The sequence below is a fragment of the Callithrix jacchus genome, chromosome 12 (assembly GCF_049354715.1).
Source record: "Callithrix jacchus isolate 240 chromosome 12, calJac240_pri, whole genome shotgun sequence".
In the NCBI taxonomy this organism is placed as follows: Eukaryota; Metazoa; Chordata; class Mammalia; order Primates; family Cebidae; genus Callithrix; species Callithrix jacchus.
This window is the reverse complement of record NC_133513.1, coordinates 89,852,614-89,865,834: the sequence shown is the minus strand read 5'-3', so window position 1 is coordinate 89,865,834 and position 13,221 is coordinate 89,852,614. Positions and strand designations below refer to the sequence as shown.

Genomic DNA, 13,221 nt, shown 5'->3' with positions numbered 1-13,221 from the left:
CATGAGTGAATGAGTTGCTGAAGTTTCACAAACCGAACTCACCCAGATAACCTACATCTGGATAAATAGAACCTCACCTGGGTGTGGTAGCTCACACCTGTAATCCTAGCACTCTGGGAGGCTGAGGTGGGTGGCTTGCTTGAGCCCAGGAGTTCGAGACCAGCCTGGGCAACATGGCGAGACCCTGTCACCTCAATAAATGTTTTAAATTAGCTGGGTATGATGATGTGTGCCTTTGTCCCAGCTACTGGGAAGGTGGAAATGGGAGGATCACTTGAGCCCAGGAAATTGAGGCCTCCGTGAGCCATGTTTGTGCCAGTGCACTGTAGCCTTGGTGACAGAGTGAGACCCTGTCTCAAGAAAAGGAAAAAAAAAAAAAAGGAAACAACCACACCTCCACCCCAGAAGTCCATCATGTGTTGTAGTTTTTGCTGTAAAGTGTTTTTATTTCTGTTCATGCTCTTGCCTCCTCAGCAGCAGCAATATTCCACCCCTTCTAGAAGGTGTCTTCTGGGGAAGGCTGAGATCTCTGGTCTTCCTATTTAGTCTCCTGAGATCCTGATGCCCCTGGCGGGGGTTGTCCCAAGTAGCGTGGCTGCTGGCTCCTCTGGTTACCTCCACAGCCAGTGCATTCTGGAGATGCTGGAGGGGTCTGCCATAGCAGGGAGGTGGGGGGAAATGGTCCTCCCTGGCTCAGGCATGGAGAGGAACAACCTCTGCTCCCTGGCATGGCCAACCTGCAGAGCCAAGCTTGGGCACGATGCTCACAGAGCCACCATCTCCTCTCTGCCAAGGTGGCCACCTTCTGTCCTCCTAATCAGCAGGTGTCAGGCTGGGGTCATTGTCTCAGAAGGGCATGAGGGGACACAGCAAGGGTTGACCAACTTCGGTGGCAGCAGCTGTGCCCTTCTTACATGGATCATGCGGCCCTAATGGCTGCTGTGCACAGCGCCTACTGCGTGCCTGCCAAGCACACTGCGCACACTGGAATTCACTGGTTTAGCTCTCCCAGGGCTGCACTGAGTCCTCTGGCTATGATTGGAATACATGCCTGAGGCAGGGGCTGTCATTAACCCTGTTTCACAGAAAAGGGTCTGGAGGCTGGAAAGGTGGGCAGTGCTTGGGTGGGGGGGGAGCGGGTGGTATGAGCACAATCTAGGGAAAAATCAGGAGGGAAATGACTCCTTGGAAGTGGGCTCCTAGGGGGGTGAGAGGCTCTATACCCAGCCCTGGGCTGCCCACCCCTCCCCCTGTACTAATACCCTCTCCTTGCTGCAGGTCCCCCCACGCTGGCTGTCCAGGCCAAGTGTGATCCCTGCTTGTCCAGTCCCTGCCAGAACCAGGGCACCTGCCACAATGACCCCCTTGAGGTATACAGGTGTGCTTGCCCCAGCGGCTATAAGGTAAGTGGAGGCAGAGGCTGGGGAGGAGGAGGGCTCCTCGTGTGCGCTGCAGACTGTCCCTCCCTAGGGCCCAGAGCACTGCCTGGCTCAGAGCAGATGCTTGAGTGAACCTGTAATCAATGACTTAACATATGAATGAATGAATGAATGAATGAATGAATAGAGTGGGCAAATGAATGAGTGAAAACAAGTAACTCCTGGGACAGGGAGGCTGAGCTGCTGAGGGTCTGGCTGGCTGTTGGCTCATACTAATTCCCAGGTCTCCCTGGGGTCCCCATCACTGATTTTCCCCCCAGGGCCGAGACTGTGAGGTATCCCTGGACAGCTGTTCCAGTGGCCCCTGTGAAAACGGGGGCACCTGCCATGCACAGGAGGACGAGGATGCCCCATTCACGTGAGTTGCCTGAAGGGGCAGGAGCCTGGTGAGTGCTGATGGGCCAGCACCTGTGCCTCAGGGCCCTCCTCTCCATCAGGGATGGCCCAGGCTTCCCGTGCCCTGAGGGGAGGTAGAGGCAGCTGTGGGGAGCAGGCATGTATACCAAATCATAGCCAGATGGCTCTCCAAGCCCACTGGGCCAAGCCCCTCCTTGCCCAGATGCGGTGGGAGCACAGAAAGACCAGTGGACACCTGAGCTGTGCAGCTCCCCAGCTCTAGGGAAGAGCAGAGCTTGGAGCAGGCTCAGCTGCCTCCTACTCCAGCCCTTCTTCCTGCTCCTGCCAAGTGCCATGGGGGTGTTTTTGAAGGCACCAGGAATCCATGGCCAAAGCATATACAGTGCAGTGCCAAGCGCCACAGTGGGAATTCCTATAAATTTCCACTCACTCCAAAGCCTCCAATCTCCCTTGAACAGCCTGCTCCTGGCAGTGCTGCCTACAGGCAGGGCCCTGGCCAGCCCCCTGAAGCTGCCACCCTGAGCCCCCGAGACACAGCTGAGGCTGCTGCTGGGTGGGTGAGGCCTGCCCGGAGGTGGGAGCCCAGGCCTGTTTGGTCTCTTTGGGGTCCCCCCATCTTATAAGTCACATTGGGCACTGTGGGAGGGGTGGCCCCCAGCCCTGCCCTGAGCAGCCCATTTCCTGCTATTCATTGAAGGGGCCAGCGCTAGTGACCCCATCTCTTAAGTCCTTCCAGAGCCGACATCACCGCCCAAACCCCCTCCCACTGGCTACTTCCCCCAGGATCCCCCAATAAGCCCCACCCTCCCAGAGCTTTCCTGAGGAATACGTAGTATTTAGTTGCTGAAAATAAATTGCTGGCACAATGAATTGGCTCTTCAGAAAATGATGTTGAGTCTAGGGCAGAAATGGCTGTGCCTGCCTCTGCCACCCAAATCACCAGATGTAAAAATGAAACAGTACGTGGCCTCTCCTCCCTGGGTTGCCTTGGAAACGGCATCCTTACACTCTGCACCCAGCCTCTTCTGGGCTTTGGTGAGCAGCTCCATGGGCGCGCCCCTCATTCCTGAGACACTCAGTGGGGGCTGAAAGGACACCCCTTTCACCTTGAGATGGAGGATAGGCCAGCCCCTTCACCTCACCGCCTTACAGATAGGGGGCCGGGGGGAGCGGGCCCTGCAGGTGGAAAGGGGGTGCCTCCATGAGTCCCCCTCAACCCTGAGGCTCTCTGGGCGCCTGTTATCCCCTGACCCATGTCCACTCCCACTGCCCTGCTCTAGCTGCTACCAGAGGGCACCTCCTGAAATGTGCGGCTGATCCTGTCACCCCAGCAGAAAACCCTGCTGCTGGTCCCCTCCAGCCTTCAGGGGAAAAAGTTCACCACAGACCATTTCCTGAAATGGTGGTTTGAATTCTTTTTACTCACATACTCCCCAAACATATTCTAAAAACCCTCACACATTCTTAGATTGACAGCTAAAATGTTCATGATAAGTTTTTCATTGCAAAGGAGGTAATTTTCCAGATATTGTAAATATTATGAACATTTAAAGATAAAAACTATTGCTTTATTTGGGAGGTTGAGGTGGAAGGGCCTTAAGACCGGGAGTTGGAGGCTAGCCTGAGCAATATGGCAGAATCCCCATGGCAAAACGCATCTCTACAGAAAAGTAAAAATCAGCCAGGTGTCATGGCGAGTGCCTATAGACCCAGCTTCTCAGGAGGCTGAGGTGGGAGGATTGCTTGAGCTCAGGAAGTAGAGGCTGCAGTGAGCCGTGATCACACCACTGCACTCCTGCCTGGGCAACAGAGTGAGACTTTGTTTCTAAAACCAAAAATTAAATTAAGTTTTAAAAACTATGACATTAAATCATTCTTTTATCATCCTCCAGTGAAATCTAAACAGCATAGCATTTTGACACTGTTTTTTTTTTTTGAGACAGAGTCTTGTTCTGTCACCCAGGCTGGAGTACAGTGGCGAGATCTCGGCTCACTGCAACCTCCACCTCCTGGGTTCAAGCAGTTCTCCTGCCTCAGCCTCCTGAGTAGCTGAGATTACAGGCGTGCACCACCAAATCCAGCTAATTTTTGTATTTTTAGTAGAGATGGGGTTTCACCATGTTGGCCAGGCTTGTCTCGAGCTCCCAACCTCAAGGGATCCACCCATCTTGGCCTCCAAAAGTGATGGGATTACAGGCATGCACCACCATGCCCAGCCAATTGGATCCCACTTTAAAATGACATGATCAGGTTCTTTAACAGTTAAATATTTTACCTTGTTCTTGTTTCTCCTCTAGCATTTCCATTTTATTCCTTACCCTCCCATATTTCTTTCTAACCTAATAGGTTTTTATGCTAGTGTCTTTTCTTGGGTACCCTGCCATACGTCTCTGTCCCCAACATAGGTACACGTAAGTTAAAACTGAAAGGTGTTTCATTATTTCTTATCACCGTAAGCCTCTGATTTAAAGTTTCTTTTGCAGCGAGTTATCCCTACAATAATTTAAAACGACTTAACTGTATTATAAAATTGAAAATTAGTACATATAAAAGGAAAATGTTATTAGACTGTGTCTCTCTTAATGAGATGGATATGGGATGCTTTGCTTTTCTTCTCTCAGTTGGTTTATGGATGAATGTTGCAGAATACGAAAAGACACAGCAGATTTACTCCTGTTTTGTTTTTATAGATATAAATTCTGGAAAAGTTTGTTCATGTAAATAAACTGATGAGATTAGTTTTATTATAGCGGTGTCACTTAATTCTTTGAAAGCCTTCCCAGTTTATATGCCAAATCTCCACAGTGACCTGTCATCAAGATTATTTTTAATATTCTATCAGCTGACAGTTCCATGAGGCCTTCCTTCAATTACTTCCAGTACACAGAACTGGAAATCTCTTGACTTAGATTGTATGTATTCATTCACTTTCTAAGCATCAGGATTCCTAATTGCCCCTTTACTTGGCACCTGGAAGCATGCCCCCCGTTCTACCTGGAGGGTGTGTCCCATTGCCTCCAGTCTGTTAGAGCTGGGACTGGGAGACAGGCCACCTTTTTAGTGTTCCAGGCCGCGTCAATTTAGGGAGGAGCTCATGCAGATATTTGAAGATCTGGAAATTAATTTCTTGGACCTCTCTCTGATCTACACACCCCTTGGAAAACCTGGGGTGCCCCAGGGGAAGGTGTATCCTGGCTTGAAGGTCACTGACCCCCAGGGCCCCTCGTGACCAGGCTCCTGCTCATCGCAGCCCCTTGCTCACTGTGCCTGAAGTCTGTGTTCCTGAAGTATTGAACCGTGTGAATGGGCAGGGCCCTGACAGAAGACTGGCCATGGGGTTCCCTTCCACTCCAGGCTTTTTTTTTTTGAGATGGAGTCTCACTCTGTCACCTAGGCTGGACTGCAGTGGCATGATCTTAGTTCACTGCAACCTCCGCCTCCCAGGTTCAAGTGATTCTCCTTCCTCAGCCTCCTGAGTAGCTGGGATTACAGGCACATGGGACCATACTCAGCAAATTTTTGTATTTTAATAGAGGTGGGTTTCACCATGTTGGCCAGGCTGGTCTTGAACTCCTGACCTTAGGTGATCCACCTTCCTTGGCCTCACCAAGTGCTGGGATTACAGGTATGAGCCACTGCACCCAGCCACTCCAGGCTTTTATACACTCCTTTGCCCCAGTCAACTTCCTCCCCTTCCTGCTCTCCCTTGTCAGGGTCCTTGGTTAATTCATCACCTCCTCCAGGAAGCCTACCCTTATCACTCTTTGCCAAGGAGGAGCCAGGTGTCTCCTGCTCCTCTGTCCCGGCTCCCTGGCTTCAGTGCTTACACCACATTTCCTTACTACCTCTCCTTTCACTGCCGACCTCCCCTTTGCCTCCCCACTAGACTGTGAGTGAATCCCATGAGGGCAGGGTCAGTCTCGGTCACCTCTAGCCCCACCCAGCACCTGGCAAGGGCCTGGCCCAGAGTAGGGACCTTAACTCTGTGGGATGGTGATATTGACTGGGAGCCACAGGCTTCCACCAGTGTCCCAGGAGGGCTGTCTCTCCGTCCTCCCCTTCCCCACACAGGTGCTCCTGTCCCACTGGCTTTGAAGGACCAACCTGTGGGGTGAACACAGATGACTGTGTGGAGCACGCCTGTGCCAATGGGGGCATCTGTGTGGACGGCGTGGGCAACTACACCTGCCAGTGCCCCCTGCAGTATGAGGGTAAGTGTGTCAGGGATGCAGTGTCTGGGGGAGGCGGGGGACAGAGACAGCCCGGAGTCCCCATGACCCGGAGTGGAAGGGGTCCCCAGCTCAGTGTGTGCAGGTGGTTTCTGTGGGCCTGGCCACCTGGCAGAGCACAGGAGAGCAGCTTTTCTCCTGCCCCTTGCTCCTTCTTTCCCCAGGAAGGGCCTGTGAGCAGCTGGTGGACTTGTGCTCTCCAGATCTGAACCCGTGTCAACACAAGGCCCAGTGTGTGGGCACCCCGGATGGGCCCAGGTCAGTGTTTCCCCTTTCCAGGACCAGGGAGGAGCGCTGGTCACTGAGTCAGGCTGGATTCCAATCTGGGCTCCATACCCCACCCTCATTTCCGCACTTATCCAGTGGGTTTGGTGTCAGTTCTACAGGGTTCCTGAGAATCCATGCAGGGTGGTGGGTGGAGGGGTATGAGGCACAGAGACCTGGGTGTGAAGCATGACCCTGCAGGTGTCACTTGCCTGCTCCGAGCCTGTTTTTTTGCCTGTAAACTGGCGCAACAGTAGCTTCCTCCTGGGGTGGTTGCAAGGGTAATTGAGAAAATGCATGGAAAGCACTTAGCTCCAGGTCTGGCATTGTTAAGTGCTCCGGGCTACAATTCCAGATCCACCATTTCTTATCCCCAATTACAAAATCCACAAAACGAGGGAAAGTGTCCCATCTCATGGCAAAATCTGATCTGACCTGGACGTATTTGGTAATAAAAGCTGGCCTGCACTGGTGTGAGATCGCTTTCTGTTGTTATTCATCCCAAGTAATGTGAATATGTGTAGATTTTGTGGCAGAAACATGAATAAGCCTGATTACGGGGCTGCCTCAGCGCCTACCAGCAGGCTGTGTGATATGCACAGTCTGACCTTACCAAAACCTAAAAAGTGTTGAATTCCAAAACCTATCTGGCCCCAGGAAGTTTGGGGAAAAAGTCATTGGCCTGTATTTTCGTCATGGTTGTTGCCAGCATATGTGAAAGTGTCTGCTACTTGAAGACTGCTTTGTGAAGGTCACACATATTTTAAATGACGCTTCTGACTGCAGTTTTGCAAACATAGTCTCATTTCTGAGACCTCCCCATTCCACCCATCAGGGCAGCAAGGGGTGGTCAGGGCAGAGCTTCTTGGGGCTTGTGGCTGAGGAACCCAAGCCCAGGGACTCAGGCCAACTCTGGTGGATGGAGTCCCCCAGGAGCCCCCTGTCTAGCTGGGGCAGCCTGGGGCCCATGACAGGAAGTGAGAGTCCAGGATCATTGAGGCCTGCTTCCACGATCAATGGGCCCACAAGAGCCTCCATCCAAACAGTGGACCAACGCTGCACTCCTGTGGGGGCTTTCAGGGATGGGGCTTGGCAGGCAGACCAAGCAGCAGTGGCAGATCGGGTGGCGTGCGCCCTCCTTGGAGGGTGGGATAAGGCAGGACTACACACTGTCCAGCCTGGAGCTCCTGGCACAGTCCCTCAATCACGAAGGGCAAACATGGTGCTTAGCTCCGGACCTGGGGCTGGACATGGGGCAGTGCTGGTGCATATTCTCTCAACTGCCTGTCCTGGTGGAAAGATGGAACTGACATGCTCAGCTGTGCCTGGCTTTACCTGGAACCCAAGACATATATCCAATATATAGTCATTAAATGAATGAATGAGTAGGTGGTGGCTTAGTTACTATAACATTTTTCAGAGTATAACTCCAGACTCATTAGCAGATTGTGATCAATTGGATATAAAGGGAGCCCCAGCCCCTGTTTGATGTTAATGTCAAGATTAACATTAAAAGGTGAAACAAAGTATCAGGAAGCAACATACCATCTTATAAGGATAATAAGTATTGTATGAATTCAGTTTCAAGTGTGTGTGTATGTGCGTGCGTGTGTGTGTGCGTACTGGGCTTGAAAGTATTTCTTATGCCCTGAAAAACACTGGACAAGGAATGAGTTAAAAACACAGGCAAGAGCACCCATCTGCCAGGTTGTGTGGTTGAGCTTCAGAGTTAGGAGTTTAGAAGGAGTTCAGACAAGGAGACTGCTCAGTGAGGGCTGGAGTACTCCCCAGAGGCTCCCTGGAGGAAGTGAGGTATGGGGCTGGCTGGACCATATAGGGAGAAAGGAGGTAGCATTCTGGAATCCATGGGTGTGAAGGCAGGGAAGTGCTTGGTGAGGTGGGCTTGGTATAGGGGAGCAGGAGGCCTTCAGGATGGAGAGCAAGGCCATTACTAGAAAGGTCTACAGGAGGGTGTCCTTTATTTGATAGGCAGACAGTAGCCCAGAGAGATTTGGGGCCAGCAGTGAGGCATGGTGGCAACTGGGAAGCTGGGGGCTGAGCTGGGGTCGCAGCACCCACTGAGCAGTCCTGCCGAGGACTGGGAGACTGGGGAAAGAGGAGTTGGGGAGCCTGTGGAACTCAGTCACGGGTGGTAGATCCTGGAGAACAGGGAGGGTGCAGCTGAGCCGCTGGGCAGGTCAGGAAGGGGCTGACAGTTCGCCTTGCATGTGCTGTTGCTGGGGAGGGTGGGTCTTCTATGATGAGACTCCATCTACCCCTGCCACTCGGGTCCACTCTTCCAGCCCCCGGCCCCTGCCTCAAGTCCACGTGAGCTCTCTTCTCCTAGTAGGAAAGGCTCCCAGGATGGCCTGGGGGCCCTTTTAGATCCAGAGCTCTGTGTGACCTCCTGGAGATCCCCACAGCCTTACTGGAACTTGAGGTTCTCTCTCTCACATGTACAGGCTGTGGTGAGCGGCGGGGTGCGGGAGGCGGGTGGAGCCCAGTGCGCTCCTCTGGCTTCCCAGGCTCTGTGCGGCTGACTTCCCCAACCGTCCCTTCTCCCCCCACCCCACAGGTGTGAGTGTGTGCCAGGTTACGCAGGTGACAACTGCAGCGAGAACCAGGATGACTGCAGGGACCACCGCTGCCAGAATGGGGCTCAGTGTGTGGATGAAGTCAACAGCTACTCCTGCCTCTGTGCTGAGGGCTACAGGTGAGTGGCCCCTGGACACACTAGGAGAGACTCCTTGTGGCTGTCATCCCCTGGGCTGGCAGGAGCCTCCAGCCATTGCTAAGGAAAGGGATATGGGTCAGAGCCTGGGAGTTGGATGCTGGGGTTTTAACCATGCCTTTGCCAGTCACCAGCTGTGCAGCCTTGGGAAAGTCATGAACTGCTCAGGGCCTAGGCAGAGGACCCCTAACCTGCTTGTTCCTGTTGCTTACCTGCCTAGCCGAGCCTCTGAGGACACATCCTACCACAAAGGGCATCTACCTGCCCACTTGGCTCCCCTGGGAGGTTAGAGGGCCCACCCTCCCTCTGGCCACCCACATCCCATGCTCCACTCACTCATTTAAAAAAAAAATAGCTTCAATGAGATATAATTTACATACCATACAGTTTACTCAGTTACATGTAAAATTCTATGGCTTTTAGTTTATTCCCAGAGTTGGGCATCTGTCACCACAATCAATTTTGAACATTTTCCTTTCCCCCCAAAAAACTCCACACCCCTTATCTGCCATACCAGCCCCTCTTCATCCCAGTTCCAGACAGCTACTACTCTCCTAATATTTGTGTCTATAAATTTGCCTGTTCTGGAGATTTCCTGTAAGTTGCATCGTACAATCTGTTGTTCTTTGTGGCTGGCTGCTTTTACTTAGCGTCATGTTTCTGTGTGTGTGTGTGTGTGTGTGTGTGTGTGTGAGCAACATGGCTGTTTATTCACCTGGGTGCAGGTGGGCTAAGGCCAAAAAGGGCATTAGGCACTCAGCGTCATGTTTCAAGATTCATCCATGTGGTGGCAAGTGTCAGCACTTCATTCCTTCTCATGGCTAAATAGTGTTCTGTTGTATGGACATACCACATTTTGTTTACCCACTTATTAGTTGATAGGTGTTTAGGTAGTTTCCACTTTTTGGCCATAATGAAGACCGATTCTACCTACATTTGTGTACAGGTTTTTGTGTAGATGTACACTTTTAATTCTCTTGGGTATATGCCTAGGTGTGGATTTTCTGAGTCATATGTTAACTATGTTTAACTGTTTGAGGGACTACCAAGCTGTTTTCCCCAATGGCTATACCATTCCCACCAGCAGTGTATGTGTGTGTGAAGTGGTAGCTCATTGTGGTTTTGATTTGCATTTCCTCAGGGCCCAATGATGTTGAGCATCTTTTCATGTGCTGTTGGCCGTTTAAAAATACCTTCTTTGGAAAAAAAAGTCTATTCAAGTTCTTTGCTCATTTTTAAATTGAGGTATTTGTCTTTTCATTATTAAGTTGTAAAGGCTTTTTATGTGTTCTAGGTAAGTCCTTTATCAGATATATGATTGGGAAGTATTTTCTTCCATTTTGTTGGTTGTCTTTTCTTGATAATGCACAAAAGTTTTTACTTTGGGTACATCTAGTTTATTTTTTATTTTGTTGCTTGTGCTGTGGGTAGCCTAAGAAACCATTGCCTAATCCAAGGTTATGAAGATTTATACCTATGTTGTCTTCTAAGAGTTTTATAGTTTTAGCTCTTATATTTAGGTCATTGATTGACTTTGACTTAATTTTTATATATGGCATGAGGTAGGGGCCCAACTTTATTCTTTTTGTATGCAGATATACATACAGTTGTACTAGCACTATTTGTTGAAAAGATAATCCTTTCCGATTGAACAGTCTTGCCACTCTTGTCAAAATCAACTAACTCTAAATGTAAGGATATTTCTGGACTCTAAGTTCTAGTCCATTAATCTGTATGACTATCTTTAGGCCAGTACCACACTTTCTTGATTACTGTAGTTTCTGTAATCTATTTTGAAATTGGGAAGTGTGAGTCCTCCTAGTTTGTTTTTCTTTTTAAAGATTGTTTTGGCTATTCTGAGTGCCTTGAATTTCTGTATGAATCTTAGGGTCAGCATGTTGATTTTTGCAAATAAGTTAACTGGGATTTTGATAAAGATTGTATTGAATCTGTAGATCAATTTAGCCAGTATTCCCATTTTAACAATATTAAGCATATTGATCCATGAACATGAATGCCTTTCCATTTATTTAGATCTTCTTTAGTTTCTTTCAACATCTTGTAGTTTTCAAAGTATAAGTTTTGCACTTTAAAAATGTATTCTTAAGTATTTTATTCTGCTTGATTCTATTGTAAAGGAATTGTTTTCTTAATTTCATTTTTGTTTGAATTTTGTGCATTCTGGTATTCTACAATCATGCTGAACTATTTCATTAATTCTAATAGCATTTTAGTGGAATCTGTAGGATTTTCTTACACAAGATCATATCATCTGGATGCATTTTATTTGTCCTTCCTTCCCTCTTTCTCTTTCTTGCCTGCCTTCCTGCCTTCTCTTCCTCCCCTTCCTCCCTCTCCCTTCTTCCTTCATTCCTTTGCTTTTTTCCTCTCATGACTAGAACCTCCAGTAAAATATTGAATAGAAGTTGTGAGAACAAATATCCTTGTGTTGTTCCTAATCTTAGGAGGAAAGAATTCAGTCTCTCATTATTAAGTATGATGTTAGTTGTGTTTTTTGTAGGTGCCCTTTATCAGACTGATGCAGTTCCCTTCTATTCCTAGTTTGTGGAGTGTTTTTGTCATGAAGGAATGTTGAAGTTTGTCAAATGCTTTTTCTGCATCTATTGAGATGAACATTATTTTTTTGCTTTTTTGTTTATCAATATCATGTATTCTATTAATTGAATTTCAGATGTCAAACCAGCCTTGCATTCCTGGGGTAAATCTCACTTGGTCATTGTATATAATCTTTTTTTTAATGGTGTATTTGATTTGCTAATAATTGTTGAGGATTTTGGTGACAAAATTTATGATATTGGTCTAGTTTTTTGTGATATCTTTTGTTGTGACATCTTTGGTTTTGGTATCAGGGTAATGCTGGTCTCATGGAATGAGTTAGAAAGTGTTCCCTCATTTTTAATTTTTTGGACAAGTTTGTGAAGAATTAATATTTATTGTTTTTAAATGTTTGGTAGAATTCACCAGTGAAACCATCTGGACCTGGGAAGTTTTCTGATTACTAATTCAATTTCTTTACTAGTTATAGGTCTATTCATATTTTTTATTTTTTCTTGGTTCAGTTTTGGTAGTTTGCATATTTCTAGGAATTTGTCCATTTCTCTATGTTAGCTAGTTTGTTGGTATATTTTTATTCATAGTATTCCTTTATAATTCATTGTATTTCTTTTCTTTTTTTTTGAGACGGAGTTTCGCTCTTGTTGCCCAGGCTGGAGTGCAATGGTGCAATCTCTGCTCACGGTAACCTCCGCCTCCCGGGTTCAGGCAATTCTCCTGCCTCAGCCTCCTGAGTAGCTGGGATTACAGGCATGCGCCACCATGCCCAGCTAATTTTTTTGTATTTTTAGTAGAGACGGGGTTTCACCATGTTGACCAGGATGGTCTCGATCTCTTGACCTCATGATCCACCCGCCTCGGCCTCCCAAAGTGCTGGGATTACAGGCTTGAGCCACCACGCCTGGCCAATTCATTGTATTTCTATAAGGTTTGTAGTAATGTCCCTTCTTTTATTTCTTATTTTAGTAATTTGACTTTTCCCTCTTTATGCCTGTGCCTTAAGTCTCAGTTTTCTTTTCTGTAAAATGGGTATAGTAAAATCTGCCTTGAAGAGTTATTGACATAGGCAGTAATCATCTTGGATATTGTTAAAAAGCAGATTCAGTGGGTTTTTCATTTCTATCGCGTGTCTAGGTAATGTTGATGCTGCTAGACTAGGGACCGTACTTGTTTATTGGTATCCTTCCGGTTCTCAGCTCTCTCATGAAAAGTGTTTGTTAGGAGCATCTTTTGTCACTTTAAGAATCCATTTTCCCAAAATGTTTAGTGAATTTCTCTTTAGGGCTGTGGGAGAGGAAGATACCCCTTCCTCTTTGGCTTTCTCTGACTTGTGTCCTTTCCTCTCAGCGGACAGCTCTGTGAGATCCCTCCCCATCCGCCTGCCCCCAAGAGTCCCTGTGAGGGGACTGAATGCCAGAATGGGGCCAACTGTGTGGACCAGGGCAACAGGCCCGTGTGCCAGTGCCTCCCAGGCTTCGGTGGCCCTGAGTGTGAGAAGTTGCTCAGTGTCAACTTTGTGGATCGGGACACTTACCTGCAGTTCACTGACCTGCAAAACTGGCCACGGGCCAACATCACCCTGCAGGTGCGTGCCAGAGGGGTTGGTCATAGAGGGGAGTCAGGGAGC

The 13,221-nt window shown here is 48.5% G+C and overlaps 1 protein-coding gene across 6 annotated transcripts in view; it reads left to right on the top strand.

The window, feature by feature from the left end:
* The window catches only part of SLIT1 (slit guidance ligand 1), a 190,196-nt gene that overhangs the window by 168,901 nt on the left and 8,074 nt on the right, over positions 1 to 13,221 (top strand). For all 6 annotated transcript variants that reach the window (XR_004732101.3, XR_004732100.3, XM_035268647.3 and 3 more), the window contains exons 27-32: positions 1,279 to 1,403; positions 1,700 to 1,797; positions 5,868 to 6,007; positions 6,190 to 6,283; positions 8,865 to 9,002; positions 12,942 to 13,179. Coding sequence is in view for 4 of the 6 variants with exons in the window: in XM_035268647.3 (XP_035124538.2) it covers positions 1,279 to 1,403; positions 1,700 to 1,797; positions 5,868 to 6,007; positions 6,190 to 6,283; positions 8,865 to 9,002; positions 12,942 to 13,179 (833 nt within the window). In the remaining 2 variants the exon portion in view is untranslated. The remainder of the gene's footprint in view (positions 1 to 1,278; positions 1,404 to 1,699; positions 1,798 to 5,867; positions 6,008 to 6,189; positions 6,284 to 8,864; positions 9,003 to 12,941; positions 13,180 to 13,221) is intronic.